The sequence below is a fragment of the Euleptes europaea genome, chromosome 3 (assembly GCF_029931775.1).
Source record: "Euleptes europaea isolate rEulEur1 chromosome 3, rEulEur1.hap1, whole genome shotgun sequence".
Classification (NCBI taxonomy): Eukaryota; Metazoa; Chordata; class Lepidosauria; order Squamata; family Sphaerodactylidae; genus Euleptes; species Euleptes europaea.
The window spans coordinates 110,858,392-110,877,551 of NC_079314.1; the positions used below are offsets into that span (position 1 = coordinate 110,858,392).

Genomic DNA, 19,160 nt, shown 5'->3' on the forward strand with positions numbered 1-19,160 from the left:
TCTATGGTCTTTTTATGTTTTGGAATATTCCGGCTTTTGGTGTCTGTCATTCTGCCACTCCCGGATATCATCTCCTGCCCATTCTGCAGAAGTATACTTAAAATTCACAATGCCTTTTCTTTTTTTGGAACAGATTAACATATTTATTAAATTTTATTATCTGACAGCGCACTCTCTGCTTTGGTCGTTGGTCGCCGTTCATTCTGAGAAATGCGTTGCAAATTGGTTCCGGACATAAAAAGCCAATAAATTGCTTTAGGAATGAAGTTTTTTATATTTGGGGGGACGTTTACTCAGATGGCGACAGTATGGATGATAGCTGAGTACAGAACCCTCTTTGAGGGGAGAAATGGCTTGCATAGTTCCCTTAAATGCTTCTTTCCTCGCTACACATGCAAATCTGCTTTATCACTGAATCTGACCATTTCTAGCTCAATACTGTCTGCTTGGACTGTCAACATTATCTCAGGTTGAAGGCTTTCAAAGTACCTGCTGGTGCGGAGTTAGTGGTTGGAGTGTTGGGCTAGGATCTGTTAGACCTAGGTTGGAATCCCCATTCGGCAGTGGAAGCTTACTGGGTGACCTTGGGCCAGTCTCACACTCTCAACCTAACTTATCTCACAGGGTTGTTGTCAGGATAAAATGAAGAAGAAGAACGGAACCATTTTTACTCACCAAGAGGGCTCCTTCTTCTCTGAGGTAGAAGGGCTTCTTGAAGCATTGGGTTCTTCCTATCGCTTCAAGATGCCCTTCCCTCAGAGCGAGAACGAAACCATGTTTACTCACCGAGAGGGCTCCTTCTGCTCTGAGGTAGAAGGGCATCTTGAAGTGATGGGTTCTTCGCATCGCTTCAAGATGCCCTTCCCTCAGAACGAGAAGAGTTGGTTTTTATATGCCGACTTTCTCTACCTTTTTAAGGACTCAAGTGGCTTACAATCAACTTCCTTTCCTCTCCCCACAATAGACACCTTGTGAGGTAGGTGGGGCTGAGAGAGCTCAGAGAGAACTATGACTGGCCCAAGGTCACCCGGCTGGCTTCATTTGTAGGAGTGAGGAAACCAACCTGGTTCACCAGATTAGCCTCTGCTCATGTGGGGATTCAAACCCGGTGAAATGCTCCTTGCACAGGCTGGGCAATTACTTCTTAGTTCGCAGGAGCAAGTTTGGGCTTTTGAAATGGGCTACAATGGAGACTTGGCAAAGCCTGGCTTAGACTAAGCTCTGTGACCAGGAAGAGCAGCAAGTTCTGCCCCAGTTGGGGTGTGGAATGGCAACCCTAATCCACATTCCTTGTGCCTGCCAATGTCCTATACGTCGTTCAGTGAGACCTATCATCTTCTGGCAGAAAGTAAACTTCTTTACTGGGGGAGGGGCTGGGGCTTAACGGTAGAGCATCTGCTTGGCATGCAGAAGGTCCCAGGTTCAATCCCCAGCAACTCCAGTTAAAGGGACTAGGCGGGTAGGGGATGTGAAAGGCCTCTGCCTGAGACCCTGGAGAGCCGCTGCCGGTCTGATTAGGCACTACTGACTTTGATGGGCCGAGGGTCTGATTCAGTAGAAGGCAGCTTCATGTGTTCAGAGAGCGAGAGATGATGTGATGATACCTTCCAACTCAAGGTATCGGTTGATTTGTTGCGGGAGCCTTCAGCTGTTCACAGTAAAGATGAATGCTGTGCCAAGAGGACGGCAGAGACCCCACCTCTTCCTCCATTTTTTAATAAAAAGCAGCCTCAATTGCACTGGTGCCTGTTACTGGTTTTCATTAAAGGACCAATACCTGTGGTTTGTTCATTTGTCATGCAGGACAGCACTGGCATGAAGCTTTGGAAGAAACGGTGGTTTGTTCTTTCCGACTTGTGCCTCTTCTACTATCGGGGTAAGTTTGTTCAACGTTTCTGTGTATCTAGCTAGCTAGCTAGCTAGCTAGCTTCAATAAATGACTCTAGTTGGTGTGACTTTAGGTGAGATAATTTGGTGGGTAAACAGGGCCGCCATGATTAGGAAGTGACTTGACAACAACACACATGAGCTTAGCCTGGTACATTGAACTTGCACAGAAGACTGTAATCCAGAGACGTATACCGTTAGATCTGTGTATCCAGCAAGTCTCTTGACACACCACCAACAACAACAACCGTCTTTTAAATTAAAGGGAGTTTCAAAATGAACTCGAAAAGCAGCACCAGTGTTGGGTGGGAGACACTGCACTTAAAAATTAACACACCATCTTTAGAAGAAGAAGAGTTGGTTTTTATATGCCGACTTTCTCTACCACTTAAGGGAGACTCAAACCGGCTGACAATCACCTTCCCTTCCCCTCCCCACAACAGACACCCTGTGAGGTGGGTGGGGCTGAGAGAGCTGTGACTAGCCCAAGGTCACCCAGCTGGCTTCCTGTGTAAGAGTGGGGAAACCAACCCAGTTCACCAGAATAGCCTCTGCCGCTCATGTGGAGGAGTGGGGAATCAAACCCGGTTCTCCAGATCAGACTCTACTGCTCCAAACCACCGCTCTTAACTACTACAACACGCTGGCTCTCTTTACATCTTTCCGGGCAGCTGAAAGGGTGTGCTGATGCATTTTTCTAGGAGGCTGATGTTAAGAGTGGTTTTAAAAAAGAAACCAGGTGGAATTCTGCCAGAAGTTCCCTCCCTGTATTGATTTGTCATACTCTACCCATTTTCCAGCTGTGTTTTAATGCTTCAATTGTTAGTTTCTAAATGAGACTTCAGGCATAAAATAGTGAACTGTGGGGAAGCGGACTAAAGTGAACTGGAAAGTGGAAGCGTTTCCCAGCAGCCCTGATGAAGAGAAACAATTGTTGGATATTTTTAACTCTGAGGAAGACTCACTGGAACCAGTAAAGAGGTTTACTTGGTGTCATGACCCGAAGAGTTAAGAAGAAGAAGAAGAGTTGGTTTTTTTATACCCAGCTTGGTTTTTATACCCCACTCTATCTTTAAGGAGTCTCAAAGCGCCTTACAATCACCATCCCTTCCTCTCCCCACAACAGGCACCTTGTGAGGAAGATGGGGCTAAGAAAGTTCAGAGAGAACAGTGACTAGCCCAAGGTCACCCAGCTGGCTTCATGTGGAGGAGTGGGGAAACCAACCCCGTTCACCACATTAGAGTCTGCTACTCTTAACCACTACACCCCGCTGGCTCTTCATCGGGATCTTTCAGGCTGCAAATCAAACTTTAGGAGTCTGACTGACCCAGCCCCAAACTGTTTTATTTTGCTCAAAGCCTGAAAAAAAACACAGATTATGGGCGTGGCGTTTCCCTTTGACTGGAGAGGCCGATAGACACCCCCCCCCATCTCCAGCACTTTGCTATGAGGAATGTAAACAGTCAGTCCTCTGATTTTTATGTAGATCCCCCTCTTTTTCCAAACACATGCTGATTCTATATAGGTTTTATTTGTTCTAATTTCCCCCAACACATTTTGAGAGTCGTAATTCAAAGAAGATGCTGGAAATTTAACTGGAAATTCTAGGTCTCTCTCCTTGCAGAATTTCCTGGAGATAAGGTGTAAAATCAGTATGTGTGAAGTGGACCTCACCTGGAGAGGTGCAAGGAAGGAGAAAAGGTTGGCACAGGTGGTGACGGGGCAGGTTCACCACCCAAGTGGAAAAAAGGAAGAGGGTGCCAACATGCCACCAGACCCCAGCGTGCCCCCAGCCACCGTGGGGAAGGAGGCACCAGGTGACCCGGGTTGCCACCAGCTGGGGCTGAGCTACGGTGCTGGTAGCGCTGCTGGGGCTCAGCTTGCTCCCACAAGGAAGGCTTGAAGAGAGGAGTGGACACGTTCATGGAGAAGAGGGCTTATCCATGGCTACTAGTCAAAATGGCTACTAGTCATGATGCACACCTGTTCTCTCCAGGATCAGAGGAGCATGCCCATTCTATTAGGTGCTGTGGAACACAGGCAGGATGGTACTGCAGTCGTCTTGTTTGGGGGCTTCCTAGAGGCACCTGGTTGGCCCCTGTGTGAACAGACTGCTGGACTTGATGGGCCTTGGTCTGATCCAGTAGGGCCTTTCTTATGTCTGATTCAGCATAAGGCAGCTTTCCATTTTTAGGCTTTTTCATGGATTACGGGTTTGCTGCATCTTAATCTTAATTTAACGCATAGTTATTGTGGAACTCCCTGACCCAGGATGTGGTGATGGCTACCATCTTGGAAGGCTTTAAGAGGGGAGTGGACATGTTCATGGAGGAGCGGGCTGTCCATGGCTACTAGTCAAAATGGATACTAGTCATGATGCATACCTGTTCTTTCCAGGATCCAGCTTTTATACTAGGTGCTGTGGAACACAGGCAGGACAATGCTGCTGCATCTTGTTTGTGGGCTTTCTAGAGGCCCTTGGTTGGCCGCTGTGTGAACAGACTACTGGACTTGATGGGCCTTGGTCTGATCCAGCATGGCTTTTCTTATGGCTGCCAATTTGGAAGGCTTTAAGAGGGGAGTGGGCATGTTCATGGAGGAGAGGGCTACCCATGGCTACTTTTCCAAATGAATACTAGTCGTGATGCATACCCTATTCTCTCCAGGATCAGAGGAACGTGCGTATTATATTAGATGTTGTGGCACACAGGCAGGATGGTGCTGCTGCAGTCGTCTTGTTTGTGGGCTTCCTAGAGGCACCTGGTTGGCCACCGTGTGAACGGACTGCTGGACTTGGTGGACTGTGGTCTGATCCAGCATGGCCTTATGTTCTTAAGGGAGGTGGCAAGTTGCGTATCTGCTTGGGGCAACACAAATGCCTTGAGACAGCCCTGCATGATGGGAGGGGGAAAAAAGAAAGCCCCTCCAAACACACACACACATGCTTTAGCTTAGAGAGCCAGCATGGTGTAGTGGATAAGAGTGGTGATTTGGAGCAGTGGAGTCTGATCTGGAGAACCGGGTTCGATTCCCCACTCCTCCACGTAAGCAGCGGAGGCTAATCTGGTGAACTGGATTTGTTTCCCCACTCCTTCACATGAAGCCAGCTGGGTGACTTTGGGCTAGCCACAGCTCTCTCAGCCCCACCTACCTCACAGGGTGTCTGTTGTGGGGAGGGGAAGAGAAGGTGAATGTAAGCCGGTTTGATTCTCCCTTAAGTGGTAGAGAAAGTCGGCATATAAAAACCAATTCTCCTTCTCCTCCTCCTCCTTCTTGCAAGTAAAAGTCTGAAAAGGTTGAAGAGTGCAGTACAGAGCCCCGGGGAAAGGCACTGCAAGTGTGCCAGTTGCAAAGCGCCCAAGGGTTTGCTCAGTGCTAAGTTCTGTTGACACTCTGAGAAACGATCCGCTTGTCCCCCCCGCCCCTCACGCTTCATAACTGCATTAAGACAGCATCAGATGTCTTTCGCGAGCTGGAAACCTGCATCGAATTAACATATGTTTCGACTCAGTGTGTTAAATATGCATGGCGCGGAGACCGTGTTCTATTGCCACGTGAGGGTTTTTTTGGGGGGGGGGGTGCAGCCAGCTGTGGTATTTCCAAACTAAAAATATCCCGAGTCTCGTAAGGTGATGATGATGATGGGCTCTTAGAAATCATAACAATCGCAAAATGTAATAAACCTTAAGCTCTTACAGTTTGCCCTTTGTTAACTAATCTTTTTTGGAGCGCTCTGGTCTAATATTTTTCAAATGTATTTTAATAGCCTGAATGTCTAGACACCTATAAAGACGATTCATTTCCTTAGGATTTGCAAGGTAGGGTGTTAATGAGAGAGATTCCAAGGTCTGCATAGCTTTCCATCGGTGTCATGCTTGTAAGCTAGCCAGCCGAAAACCAGGTCAAAATGCCATTATGCTTACATGAGATTGGGAACAGTAAAAGCTGGGGAAAGTGCAGAAAAGGGCAACCAGAATGATTAAGGGCTCTGAGCACCTTTTCCATGAAGAAAGGCTGAAGAGTCTGGGACTTTTCAGTTCAGAATAGAAACGACTAAGGGAGGAACATGATAGAGGTTTATAAAATTACGCATGGAGTAGGGAGAGATTTTTCTCCCTCTCCCCAAATGCTAGAAACTCAAGGGCATCTGATAAAGTTGATGATGAAGAAGAAGAACAGTTGGTTTTTATATGCCAACTTTCTCTACCACTTAAGGGAGACTGAAACCGGCTTACAATCACCTTCCCTTCCTCTCCCCACAACAGACAGGTGGAGCTGAGAGAGCTCTAAGAGAACTGTAACTTGCCCAAGGTCACCCAGCTGGTTTCGTGCGTAGGAGTGGGGAAACCAACCCGGTTCTCCAGATTAGCCTCCGCCACTCCTATGGAGGAGAGGGGAATCAAACCCGGTTCTCCAGATCAGACTCCACCGCTCCAAACCACTGCTTTTAACCACTACACCACGCTGGCTTGATGGGCAGTAGATTCAGGATGGACAAAAGGAAGCACTTCCTAGCAACTCTGGACTTCCTTGGTCAAGTACCAACCACGACATCAACTTGCTTCTCCAGCGTAATGTCCTTCAAGACCGCCGCCTTCCCAGCCAGCCTTACTGCTGTTTTTCCAGGGTTTAGTTTCTGTTTGTTCACTCTTAGCCATTTAACCACAGCAGCCAGGAAAACGATTTAGGACCTCTACTGCATTACCAGGAGATTTGGATAAGGATACCTATCGCTGTGTGTCATCAGTTTATTGATGACAGCCAATCCCAAAACTATGAATGATTTGGCTTAAGGGCTTTACATAAAGATTGAAGAGTAAGGGGGGGATAGGATTATGCCCTGTGGGACCCCACAGAACAGGTACTACTCTGATGATAACTAGTCTCCAGTGGCAATTCTTTGGGTCCCGTCCATGAGGAATGATTTGAACCAGTCTAACACACAACCCCTGATGCCTACCTCTGCCTCCAGGCGCATAACAGCCGGATGGGTGAGAAAGGGGGGTTCCTTCTGTGTCCTTACTAAGGAATCACAGGATACCTGGAATACTCTTGCAGATCTCCCTGGAATACCCTTGCAGATCATCTGGGAGCCCCAGACCCCAATTTGAGAAATGGTGGTTTAGATTGTAGCAGCAGCTTGTAGAATTTAGCAATATATTTCAGATTGAGTTATACTTCTTGGAAGACATCCAGCTAATCGTAGGGCTTATCGAGGTCATTTATGTGCCAAAGCACTCATGTTATAACCACAAACAAATTCAGAAGTATTGTGTGTTTTTTCCTACAACGGGAAGATTATAGGTTGCTAGAAAGCCAAACCACTGCTGAGTCAAAATTAGTGGAACTGTAGGACTGTAATTTTGGACGAGGAGACTTCGGTTGAGCTAAAATTACGCTGTAATTAGGGAGGTGGCCAGATGGTTGGTTGGTTTTGCTTCTTAGAGGAAAAGGCAGTTCAGATGTATTTTCCTGAGCTTGGAATTCCTTGATTCAAGATGGCATTTTTATGGGTTTTTTAGGAGGAAAACTCATTGTGTGCATCTAGAATATTAATCACAACACAATACAAAGTTTTATTTGTTTGGGTTGCTAATTCTCTTAATGCTTTCCACTTGATTAAATTATTGGTTTTAGGCTAGTTAAGAAATATAAAAGCCGACTTGCTTAGACTGCATAAATAAATAAATCAAAGCTATTTATATACCCATCCTCTGGGAAGTAGTTGAAGCAGATGGAGTTAGATAACCAGATGTTCTAGTAATCATTTGCAAGCTTTAGAAATGGTTGTTAGAGCAAACCAAACATATTAACCCAAGCCCATTCAAGGTGTCGGAGTATTTTTTAAGATACCCTTTCTCTCCCTGACCCGGTACACAATATGTTCCTTTGTAACTCCATTTGTGAACGTTGCTAAAATTGTCAGACCTCTTTGTTGTCACAGAATCTAAGGGATAATCTGATTTGGAGGCTGAAAAAAGAATGAACGTCGACATAACCAGATGCAGACTTTCTTTGCCCTCTTCCTAAGAAAAACATACGCTTCCTCGTCTATTCTGATTTTTCCCTGTCTGTCTGTGTGCTTTTTGTTGTAAAGTCACAACTGACTTATGGCAACCCTGTAGGGTTTTCGAGGCAATAGACATTCAGATGTGCATTTGCCGTTGCCTGCCTTCCCATCACGCCCCTGGTATTCCTTGGAGGTCTCCCATCCAAATACTTGCAAGGGTCGAGGGTGAGAGAGTGTGAGTGGCCCAAGGTCACCTAGCAAGTTTCCATGGCAGATTGGGTGTTCGAACCTGGGTTTCCCAGGTCCTAGTCCGACACCTTAACCACTACACCATGCTGGCTCCCCCTAACTATCTACCTACCTACCTACCTACCTACCTACCTACCTACCTACCTACTGCATTTATATCCTGTTCTTCCTCAAGGATCTCAGGGTGGTGTTCGTGGTTCTCCACCCTGCCTCATTTTATCCTTGCATCAACCCTACAAAATATGTTAGGCGCAGTATGGAACCATCCCATGGTCACCCAGCAAATTGTCATGGCCCAACTGGATTTGATCTCTGGCCCCTTGAGAGCTCTTATCTGGCCTGCGAGGCAGCCACACACACCCCGTCCCAAGGTATGGCCCAGCGAGGTATGACCAGCCCGACCGAGCGGCATTTATGTCATATCTGGCCCTCGAAACAAATGAGTTCGACACCCCTGCCTTACTGGGTAACCATAGGTCTGCTGAGACTTGACGGCACTTTCTACCACAAACTGCGAATTAGATTGCTTTGAAGTAACATGTTTGCACCTTCAGTGAAAGAGGTTGTCGTGGCTGCTGTCACTTGTAGTTCTGATTTTAGTAGTAGTTGGATTTAATTGACTTCATGGGTTATGTTTTTGTTGTGCACCACCACAGGCGCTGGTAAGACAGTATAGGAGGCTTACAATAAGCTGTATTTATATAGCTCTTCTGAGATCATGAAAACCTGGTTTGCCTGAGACCTCCCTGTGATTTCATGCTGGAGCCTAAGATCCATGCTCTTCTATACTGGGCTGCAGCATGAATTCTTTGCTGTCGCAAAGCCGTGTGGATCAGAACCAATCATTTGTGTGTTGACTCTGTTCAAACACAAACTAGCTTACAGGCTCCCTCCTCCCCTCAAATAATCTCATTCTTTTCCTGACCTTCCTGGTTTGTAAAAACAGACACACACACCATGGTTTGCTGTGATGATTGCATCTGGCAAATTAAAAATTTGGGGCTAAACTTTGCTCCCAAAATTAGAAATGGCATCTTCAGCTGAATTTCTTGGAGGCCAAGTATAGTTTGTGTGTAGCCATTGTATGCTTGGTAGTCGGGGGCTTCCCGTGAACCAGGGTGCTGGGGAGAGAATTGGAGAGGAGGAGGAGGAAGAGGAAGAAGAGTTGGTTTTTATATGCTGACTTTCTCTACCACTTAAGGAAGAATCAAACCAGCTTACAATCACCTTCCTTTCCCATCTCCACAATAGTCATCCTGTGAGGTAGGTGGGGCTGAGTTTGACTAGCCCAAGGTCACCCAGCTGGCTTCATGTGAAGGAGTGGGGAAACAAATCCAGTTCACCAGATTAGCCTCCGCCACTCATGTGGAGGAGCGGGGAATCAAACCCGGTTCTCCAGATCAGAGTCTACCGCTCCAAACCACTGCTCTGAACCACTACACTACTACACCTCGCTGGGGGGGAAGTGCCCAGGCCCAGGGCTACAGCCTCAGGGTCCGATTCCTGGTTTAACCATTGGCCCTGAAAGCGACCGTTTGTAAGTTTCGGGTTTGTTCCCTAGTCTTGACAGAGACTCAATATGGTCAAGCTCAGAACCTCCCATTTTTAGCATTCTTCTGCTAGAGCATAAAAGGCTGTTGGTTCTTGTAGGTTATCCGGGCTGTGTAACCGTGGTCTTGGAATTTTCTTTCCTGACGTTTCGCCAGCAACTGTGGCAGGCATCTTCAGAGGAGTAACACTGAAGGACAGCCTTTTATAACATAAAAGGCTGTGTTTACTTTTGTTGCCAACAATGGGAGATTTTGATTGAATAAGTATTGTAATTGAAGGCCTAGAATAACAGATATCTCTATTTGTGTTTTTCCACCCTCCTCGTTTTCTGCATACTAAAAAAAATAGATACACGAATCGAAGAGATCTGTGGACAAGGGATTTTTAATTAGATAGTAGCATGAATAAATTCAGAATAAATGTTACGGAACGAACTGCGCATAGGATCTTTGTTGTGCACGCTAAATCAGCTATGATTGATTTGGGTTGGCAATCGACTAGAAGTTTTCTGCCAGGGTAGAGGAATCTAGATTTCCCCCTCAGTAATATCTTTTCCCCACTTCCCCAAACAAATATACTTACAGTAATCCTTACAACCACTCTGCAAGATACATCAGTGTTGTCTCCGTATTATTGATGCAGGGTTGCCTAAGATCACCCTTGAGTGAGTGGCAGAGGGGGGGATTTGAACCAAGGAACTGGGAGTTCCAAATGCATTCAGAAAGGGAACCTGAGCCACAAGTCAGTTAAAATGTGCACCAACTGTTGCTGAGCTTGTACACATGTCTTGCTCCGCCTTTCTCACCCAGAGTGTAACGAAGGCATCTCGGCTAGAAATTAACTTGGGCTTCTCTTAATGCTCAACTGCAGAGGCATAAGAAGAAGAGTTGGTTTTTATACCCTGCTTTTCTCAACAAAAGGAGTCTCAAAGCGGCTTGCAATCGCCTTCCCTTCCCCTTCCCACAACAGACACCTTGTGAGGTAGGTAGGGGCTGAGAGAGTTCGGAGCAAACTGTGACTAGCCCAAGGTCACCCAGCAAGCTTCATGTGGAGGGCTGGGGAATCGAACCCTGCTGGGTGACCTTGGGCTAGTCACAGTTTGCTCCAAACTCTCTCAGCCCCTACCTACTTCACAAGGTGTCTGTTGTGGGGAGGGGAAGGGAAGGCGATTGTAAACCGGTTTGATTCTTCCTTAAGTGGTGGAGAAAGCTGGCATATAAAAACCAACTCTTCTTCTTCATGTGGAGGAGTGGGGAATCAAACCCAGTTCTCCAGATTAGAGTTCGTGTCTCTTAACCACTATACCACACTGGCATAGGGTAATCCCCCTTCTACTAACTAGGATTTAAAGCCTGGATTAACCTCTGGTTTACAATCCCGATTGTGTGTGTGTGTGTGTGCTGGCTGTCAAGTCACAGCCAATTTATGGCCACTCCTTGGGAATTTCCAGGCAAGAGAAGTTCGGAGGTAGTTTACCACTGCCTGCCTCCGCATGGGCTGAGAGAGTTCTGAGAGAACCGTGACTGGCCCACAGTCACCCAACAGGCTTCATGAGGGGGAGTGGGGAATCAATCCTGGTTCTCCAGATTAGAGTCCGCCACTCTTAACCAGTACACCACACTGGCTCTCAGAGATCAGCGGAATCCCCAATTAGTGGAAGGAAAAGCCACCAGCAATGTATGTGGAGGTCACTAGTAGAAGAAATCGTAGTTCCCAGCAGGAACTGCTATTATAGATGGGTTATAGATCAAATCAAGCCTGAACTGACCCTGGAATCTAAAATGACTCAACTGAGGCTGTCGTACTTTGGTCACATTACGAGAAGACAAGAGTCACTGGAAAAGACAATCATGCTAGTGTGAGAGTCCCCAACCTAGCTGGGCAAACTTCGCCAAATCAATTGCTCAGACTTGGATGCAGAAACAAAAGATTTATTGAAGGCTTCAGATAGAGAAGACAGGCTCATGGATTCAAAGTTGCGAGTGACTAGCTTATCGGGGTTACAGTATTTATCTACTACAGGGCACGAAGGTTCACACGCATGGGAGGCATGGGAGGTTACAAGGCAAATCGGTGTAGCACAAAACTTCAAACAGACCCAGAGAGACAGTGAGGGCTATCTGCATTTCAAGGCCGGACTCGGCCCGAGGGAGTGAAGGCAGAAAGCACAGCAGGGGAGGAGAGGTGGCACCTGGGCAAGATGGACGAGGCGGGGGACTCAGGAAGACACATAGAGGTGCGAACTGCTTGTACGAGTTCAAAGGGGTAGAGATAGAAACAGATAAGAGCTAAAACCAGATGGCCCTCACATTCTGCCCCCCTTAAGGCCCCCCTCCCGCGAGTTCGGGAGGTCGAGGCTTCTCGGGGTAAGCGCAATGGAATTCGTGTACGAGTCGGGGGGCCGCCATATGGGGGGCCGCCACCCATTCATCATGTGCAGCGCCCAGATGTTTCCACCGTACAAAGTAAAACAGCTTTCCCTTTTTCCACTTGGAGTCCAAGACCTTGGACACTTCCATGTGGGTATCCCCTCCCACCACAGTGGGCACTTCGGGCTTGGAAGGGGGGTGAAACTGGGGAGCGGAGACAAACGGTTTGAGTAGACTAATGTGAAAAACGGGGTGTACTCCCCGAAGAGTCTTGGGCAGCTCCAGCTCCGCAGTTACCTCGTTTATCACCCGGGTGATGGGGAAGGGACCCACATAACGGTCATTGAGTTTTTTACAGGGTCGGAGGGAACGCAGATTTTTCGTGGAAAGGTAAACCTGTTCTCCCACCCGGAGTTCCCATCCCTGCGACCGGTGTTTATCAGCCTGTTCCTTGTATTTCCGCTTGGCCCGTTCAAGGTTCTTCTGTAACCAGGGCCAAGTGGAACTGACCGCCTGTACCCATTCCTGCATCTCGGGCACTGCCTTGAGTTCGGGGGTGACGGGGGCGGCACCGAAAGGGCCGAAATCGGTCCCGTACACCACTCGAAAAGGACTAAACCCCGTGGAGGAGTGGGGGGCATTGTTGTATGCGTATTCGGCGAAAGGTAACAGGTCCACCCAGTCATCCTGATGGTAATTGACATAGCATCGGAGGTAGCACTCGACCACGGCATTCACCCGTTCGGTTTGACCGTCCGTTTGAGGGTGGTAGGCAGACGAGAGACCTTGTTCCCCCACCCCCATAAGTTTCAGGAAGGCCCGCCAGAATTTGGCAACGAACTGGGCCCCTCTGTCGGAGAGGACCTTCCTAGGGATCGAGTGAAGCCTGAGGATGTGGGCGACAAACAATTTGGCCAACCCCTGCGCTGACGGGAGTCCAGTGCAGGGGACAAAGTGGACCTGCTTGGAAAAGAGGTCCGTAACAACCCACAGTACAGTTTTGCCCCTGCTGGGGGGTAGATCGGTGATGAAATCCATGGCGATTACCTCCCACGGCCGGGTGGGGGTCTCCAGAGGCTTCAGAAGCCCTGGGGTTTTGCCCCCCCTGTTTTTGGCGGCGGCGCATATGGGACAACTGCGAACGTACAATTCCACATCCCCTCTCATGCCCGGCCACCAGAACTGCCGTCTTACCAAATGCAACGTCTTGACAAACCCAAAGTGACCGGCCAGCTTGGCTCCGTGGACCAGTCCCAAAACCTCCTTGCGAAGGGAGGCTGGGACATAGAGTTTCCCCCCCTGCACCCACCAGGACTCTTGCTGTTCCATACCGGATGGGAGCGTCTGCTGCTCCGCTTCCTGTAGGGACGCTTCCCGGAGGCGTTGCTGAAAAGCCTCCGGGATTCCCTTGAGCGAGGGACAACTGGGGTGGCGGGTTTGAGACCGGGTAGAGACCGCCAAACCAGGGATTTCTCCCCTTTGCTCGGGAGTGAAGAGAGAGTCCACAGGACGGTCAAAACCGTTGCGGTACTGGGGCAGTCGGGATAGAGCGTCCGCTAGGGTGTTTTCCGTGCCGGGCACGTGTATGAGGGTGAACCGAAATTTGGCAAAGAATTGAGCCCAACGTATTTGCTTGGCGTTGAGCTTTCTAGTCCCTTTGAGGGCCTCCAGATTCTTGTGATCGGTACACACCTCAAAAGGGAATTCTGCCCCCTCTAGAAAATGCCTCCACACGGTGAGGGCGTGCTTAACTGCCGCGGCTTCTTTCTCCCAGATGGCCCAATTAATTTCGGACTGGATAAACTTCTTGGAGAAATAGGCGCATGGCCTTAAAGCGCCGCTATCGTCCCGCTGCAGGAGGGCCCCTCCCATAGCCACATCGGATGCGTCTACCTGGACCACAAATGGTTTGGTGCAGTCCGGGTGGGCCAGTACCGGCTCGGACGAGAAGAGCTGCTTCAAGTCCTCAAAAGCTTGTTGGCAGGGAGGGGACCACTGTAAGCGAGCCGAAGGCAAAGCGGCATTGGCACCCTTTCCCTTAGTGCGCAGGAGGGAAGTGAGAGGAAGGGCCACTTGCGCAAAGTTGGGGATGAAATTGCGGTAGAAATTGGCAAACCCCAGAAACTGCTGCAATTGCTTGCGCGTAGTAGGGGGTTCCCAATCCCGCACTGCCTGAACCTTTCCTGGATCCATTTCCAACCCCTGGTGGGAGATTACATAGCCTAAAAAGGTGATGGAAGGCTGGTGGAATTCACATTTAGACACCTTGGCGTATAATTTGTGGTCTCGTAACCGCTGAAGGACCTCCCGCACCAGCCGGACATGCTCTCCCATGGATTCAGAATAAATGAGTATATCATCCAAAAATACCACCCCCCCCCGAAATAACAAATCATGTAACACTTCATTGATTAACTGCATGAATACACTCGGAGCCCCAGAAAGTCCGAACGGCATTACTAAATACTCAAACATGCCAAAACAGCTCGAAAAAGCCGTTTTTGGTTCATCCCCCTCTTTTATGCGGATGCGGTGATAGGCTTCCACTAAATCCAGTTTGGTGAAAACCCGGCCCTCCTTCAATTGTGCTAGCAGGTCTGGAATGAGAGGGAGGGGGTAAGCGTTAGACTGCGTGACAGCGTTGAGTCTCCGAAAGTCAATACACAGTCTTAAGTCACCCGTTTTCTTTTTGACAAAAAAGGCGGGGGCGGAGTACGGAGCTTTGGAGGGGCGAATGAAGCCCCTCGCCAAGTTGGTGTCCAAATAGTCCCGCAACACTGCTTTTTCACTGGGGCTCATGGGGTACACCTTTCCCTTGGATAACTTGCCATCCCCAACAATTTCAATCGCACAGTCGGTCTCCCGGTGCGGTGGCAGTTCATCACACTCCCGCACATCAAAAACATCCGAATATTGGGAGTATTCCGAGGGCAGGTTGGGGGTATTGGAAACGGGTTCTGGGGAACCCACTAGGGCGGCCGCCGGGGTGCTGGTCAAGCGGTCCCTGTCATGCATGGCGCAGGGATCCTCTGGGAAGGTAAGGGTCCGCTTGACCCAATCAATGGAAGGGTTGTGCCCCCGCAGCCAGTTCATCCCCAGAACTACAGGGGCAACTATGGGGGCAATGGTAAAGTACAGCTGTTCCCAATGCTCCCCTACAGTCATGACTACCGCGGTAGTTCGGTGAGTGACAGGCCCCTCTTTAAAGTCACTCCCGTCCATCTGGGAGAAGCGGAGGGGACCCGGGAGGCGCTTGCGGCGGACTTGCAATCTCCGGGCCGCCTTCTCACTAATTAAAGTGCGGGCGCACCCCGAGTCCACGAGCGCGGGGAACTCTAAAACTGGACCCCCCTTGGGTAGGGATAGGTGAACCCGGATATAAACATTATCTTCCTGGGCGCTTACCATCGGTGGAGCTCCTTGCACAACGGACGGTGCGGTCTGCTGAGGAGCCCCCTTTACAGCAGACCGACGGCGTTTTTTGCCGGCACATCCCACTCTTCCTCCTCGCTGGACGAGGGGGACGAGGTGTTTGTAATCCGTGACTCGGCAGACTCAGAGGTTGCACTGGTAATCCGGGGTCCCGATGGACCGGTCGAGTTGGCGGTTCCATCCAGGGCGTGCGCGTGTAGTGCCGAGGGAGTGCTCCGTCGTCCTGGAGCGTTGCTTCGGCGTCGCGGTTGCCCCTCCGCGGGGGCTTTCTCAGGTTCGCTCGGAACGGGACGAACGGAAGCCGGGCGTCCGGAGCGGGATGGGCATTGGGAGGCGAAGTGACCCTTTCCTCCACAGACCAGGCACACCCCTGCCTCGAAGCGCTTGCGGCGCTCCGCTGACGTGGGGCCGCCACCGCCTGGGGTGCGAGGGTCCCGGATCCCACTTGCCTTGTCTCCTCTTGGTTTAAAGTCGCGGCCGGAACGTTGCTTGGACAGGTTCAGGAGCTGCTTCCGATTTTCGATATCGGCAGCGTGACGCACCCAACCCTCAACGTCAGGGGGGTTGCCTTGCATAAAGGCCCAATGCTGCAGGTCCGGGTTTAGGCCCTCCCTGAACAACTGCACCCGGGTAGCCTCACTCCAGTCCAGAATCCGACTCGACAAGGACTGGAACTCGCTCGCATACTGCGCCACTGACTTGGTCCCTTGGCGTAGTTGCATCAGAGCGGCTTTGGTTCGCTCCCCCAGATTCGGGTCCTCGAACCGGTTACGGAGTGCGATCATAAAGTCATCCAAACTCCGTAGCACAGGGGAGCGGAGCTCGTACTGTAACACCATCCACGCGGCCGCTTCGCCTTGCAGGAGGGAGGCCACATACTGGACCTGAGACTCCTCGGAGGTAAAGGTCCTGCCCTGCTCCCGCATGAAAATGTCCACTTGGACCATGAAAAAGTTCAACTGGTCCCCCGACCCATCATACGTGATTTTCAAGTCCCGGCGGGCCGGGGTGCTGGGAGGAGGCGCGGGGGGAGCCGCCGGTGTCCCATCCGGAGGGTTACCCGGCGGGGGCTGTACCTTCAGCGTGTCCATGGCAGCGGCCATCTCCTCCATCACAAGCTGCATGGCATCTATGCGCTCCACCATCGCTTGGCGCTCCTCCTGCCACTGTCTCCGCTCCTCATCCATCAGAGCGTCTCGACGAGCGGGGTCGTCCTCGAACCCCGTACCCGTTAAGGCCAAGCGGCGGTGCTTTGCCTCAGTCCGGGAAAGCGACCAACCTTTCGGCGAATCCAGCCAAGTGTTAAAGGTGGTCTTGGGACGCGTGCCCGGACCCGGTCCCGGGTGGGGCATGCCTGGCACCTTCTGGTCCGGTTTGTCCTTCGGGGCCGGCTTGTCCGGTGCACCGCTTCCATCCGGCGAGGCCGGAGGGGTAGTTTTTTCCTCGTCGGCTGACATGGCTGTCCCGTAGGGTACAGGTGCAGAACGAAGAGGCAAAGACTCGCAACTTAATGTGAGAGTCCCCAACCTAGCTGGGCAAACTTCGCCAAATCAATTGCTCAGACTTGAATGCAGAAACAAAAGATTTATTGAAGGCTTCAGATAGAGAAGACAGGCTCATGGATTCAAAGTTGCGAGTGACTAGCTTATCGGGGTTACAGTATTTATCTACTACAGGGCACGAAGGTTCACACGCATGGGAGGCATGGGAGGTTACAAGGCAAATCGGTGTAGCACAAAACTTCAAACAGACCCAGAGAGACAGTGAGGGCTATCTGCATTTCAAGGCCGGACTCGGCCCGAGGGAGTGAAGGCAGAAAGCACAGCAGGGGAGGAGAGGTGGCACCTGGGCAAGATGGACGAGGCGGGGGACTCAGGAAGACACATAGAGGTGCGAACTGCTTGTACGAGTTCAAAGGGGTAGAGATAGAAACAGATAAGAGCTAAAACCAGATGGCCCTCACAGCTAGGAAAAGTGGAAGGCAGCAGAAAAAGAGGAAGAGCCAACAAGAGATGGATTGACTCTATAAAGGAAGCCACGGCCCACATTTTGCAAGGTTGTTAAAGATAGGACGTTTTGAAATACATTGATTCATAGGGTCGCCATGAGTCGGAAGCGACTTGACAGCACTTTAACACACAGCAGGAACTACTTCACTGCACACCAGGGAATTGGGGGGGGGGTTAGAAATGAGGTACTTGTGTGAGTCCAGAAACAAATGGGCTTGTGCACATTTGATGCCATCCGAATACAGCCTCAGTCACCAAACTGCACTAAGGTCGGTTGCTCCTCCTGGGTATCCTTGACTCCTTAGTCTAACCTTCCTCCCAACAGCAACTAGGAAGTTGTTAGGTAAAGGCAAGATGTTAAGGACGATGTTAAGGATGTTAGGCAGATCATGAAAGGGAGGGCATCTTGGCCATCTTCTGGGCATGGAGTAGGGGTCACGGGGTGTGGGGGAGGTAGTTGTGAATTTCCTGCATTGTGCAGGGGGTTGGGCTCGATGACCCTGGTGGTCCCTTCCAACTCTATGATTCTTTGATTCTATGTGTATCTGTCTGTCCATCCAAAAGTGAAAGAATCAAACACTTGGCCAGTAGCACAGTCCATTCCTGATCTCTCAGGCCCGCTTTATAGTCTGTGCATGTGTGTGTACACAACATATCTTCATGTGAACATCATGAAATGTGAAAGGGAGGTGTGTTCCATGAACATCATAGAACATTCTCCAGATAGCCAACTGCTGGCTGCAACTCTGGCACACAAATCCAACCTGCAAGCTTTGGGTTACTTGCCTTGTTAACTTTGTCTGCTGCAAAGCCGGGATCGGCCGTTTGTACGGCGCATGATTAGGTGGTAGGTGGATTTGCACGGCTTTCTGGTACTTGCTGCCTTTCCTGCAGAGAGCATTGGTAATCGCCGCAGTTCATTTGTAGACATCTGACTGACGTTGCTTCTGGGCACCAAAACACATGCGGGGACCGCCACGTTCGAGTAGCTCGCAAGATGTATTGCTTCTAGCATTCAGTAAAAAGGCAGCTGTCCGGCCTGCAAGGCTTTTTCAGTACTTCCCAATGTTTCAGGATGGATGAGAGTGTTAATGGCCATAAATTTCCCCCTGAGAATTCAGTGTGTGTTCCTCCAATATGCCTGATTTAAATCAGTAATTGTGGAGATTCCTGTATGTTAAGGCACAAAAATATGGTGGTGTAGTGGTTAAGAGCAGTGGTTTGGAGCGGTGGACTATGATCTGGAGAACCAGTTTTGATTCCCCACTCCTCCATATGAGCGGCGAACTCTAATCTGGTGAACTGGGTTTGTTTCCACCTCTTCTCCACAAGAAGCCTGCTGGGTGGCCTTGGGCTAGTCACAGCTGTTTTAGAGCTCTCTCAGCCCCACCTACTTCACAGGGTGTCTGTTGTGGGGAGGGGAAGGAAAGGTGATTGTAAGCCTGATGTCCTTTGGTTTTGGATCTGATCTGGACTCCCGTCCATTTCAGATCTGCCTCTTCCTCCCGTCCGCTCTGTTCCCAGGGTTTTTAGCTTGGAAAGAAGGCGGTTAAGGGAGACATGATGGAGGTATATAAAATTATGCATAGTATGGAGAGAGTGGACAGGGAGAAGCTTTTCTCCCTCTCTCATAATACTAGAACATGGGGTCA

The 19,160-nt window shown here is 49.8% G+C and overlaps 1 protein-coding gene across 1 annotated transcript in view; it reads left to right on the plus strand.

Moving 5' to 3' along the window:
* PLEKHA5 (pleckstrin homology domain containing A5) overlaps positions 1-19,160 on the plus strand; it is a 280,467-nt gene that overhangs the window by 188,486 nt on the left and 72,821 nt on the right. Inside the window, exon 7 of the mRNA XM_056846055.1 lies at positions 1,804-1,876. Within this exon, the coding sequence (XP_056702033.1) occupies positions 1,804-1,876 (73 nt within the window). The remainder of the gene's footprint in view (positions 1-1,803; positions 1,877-19,160) is intronic.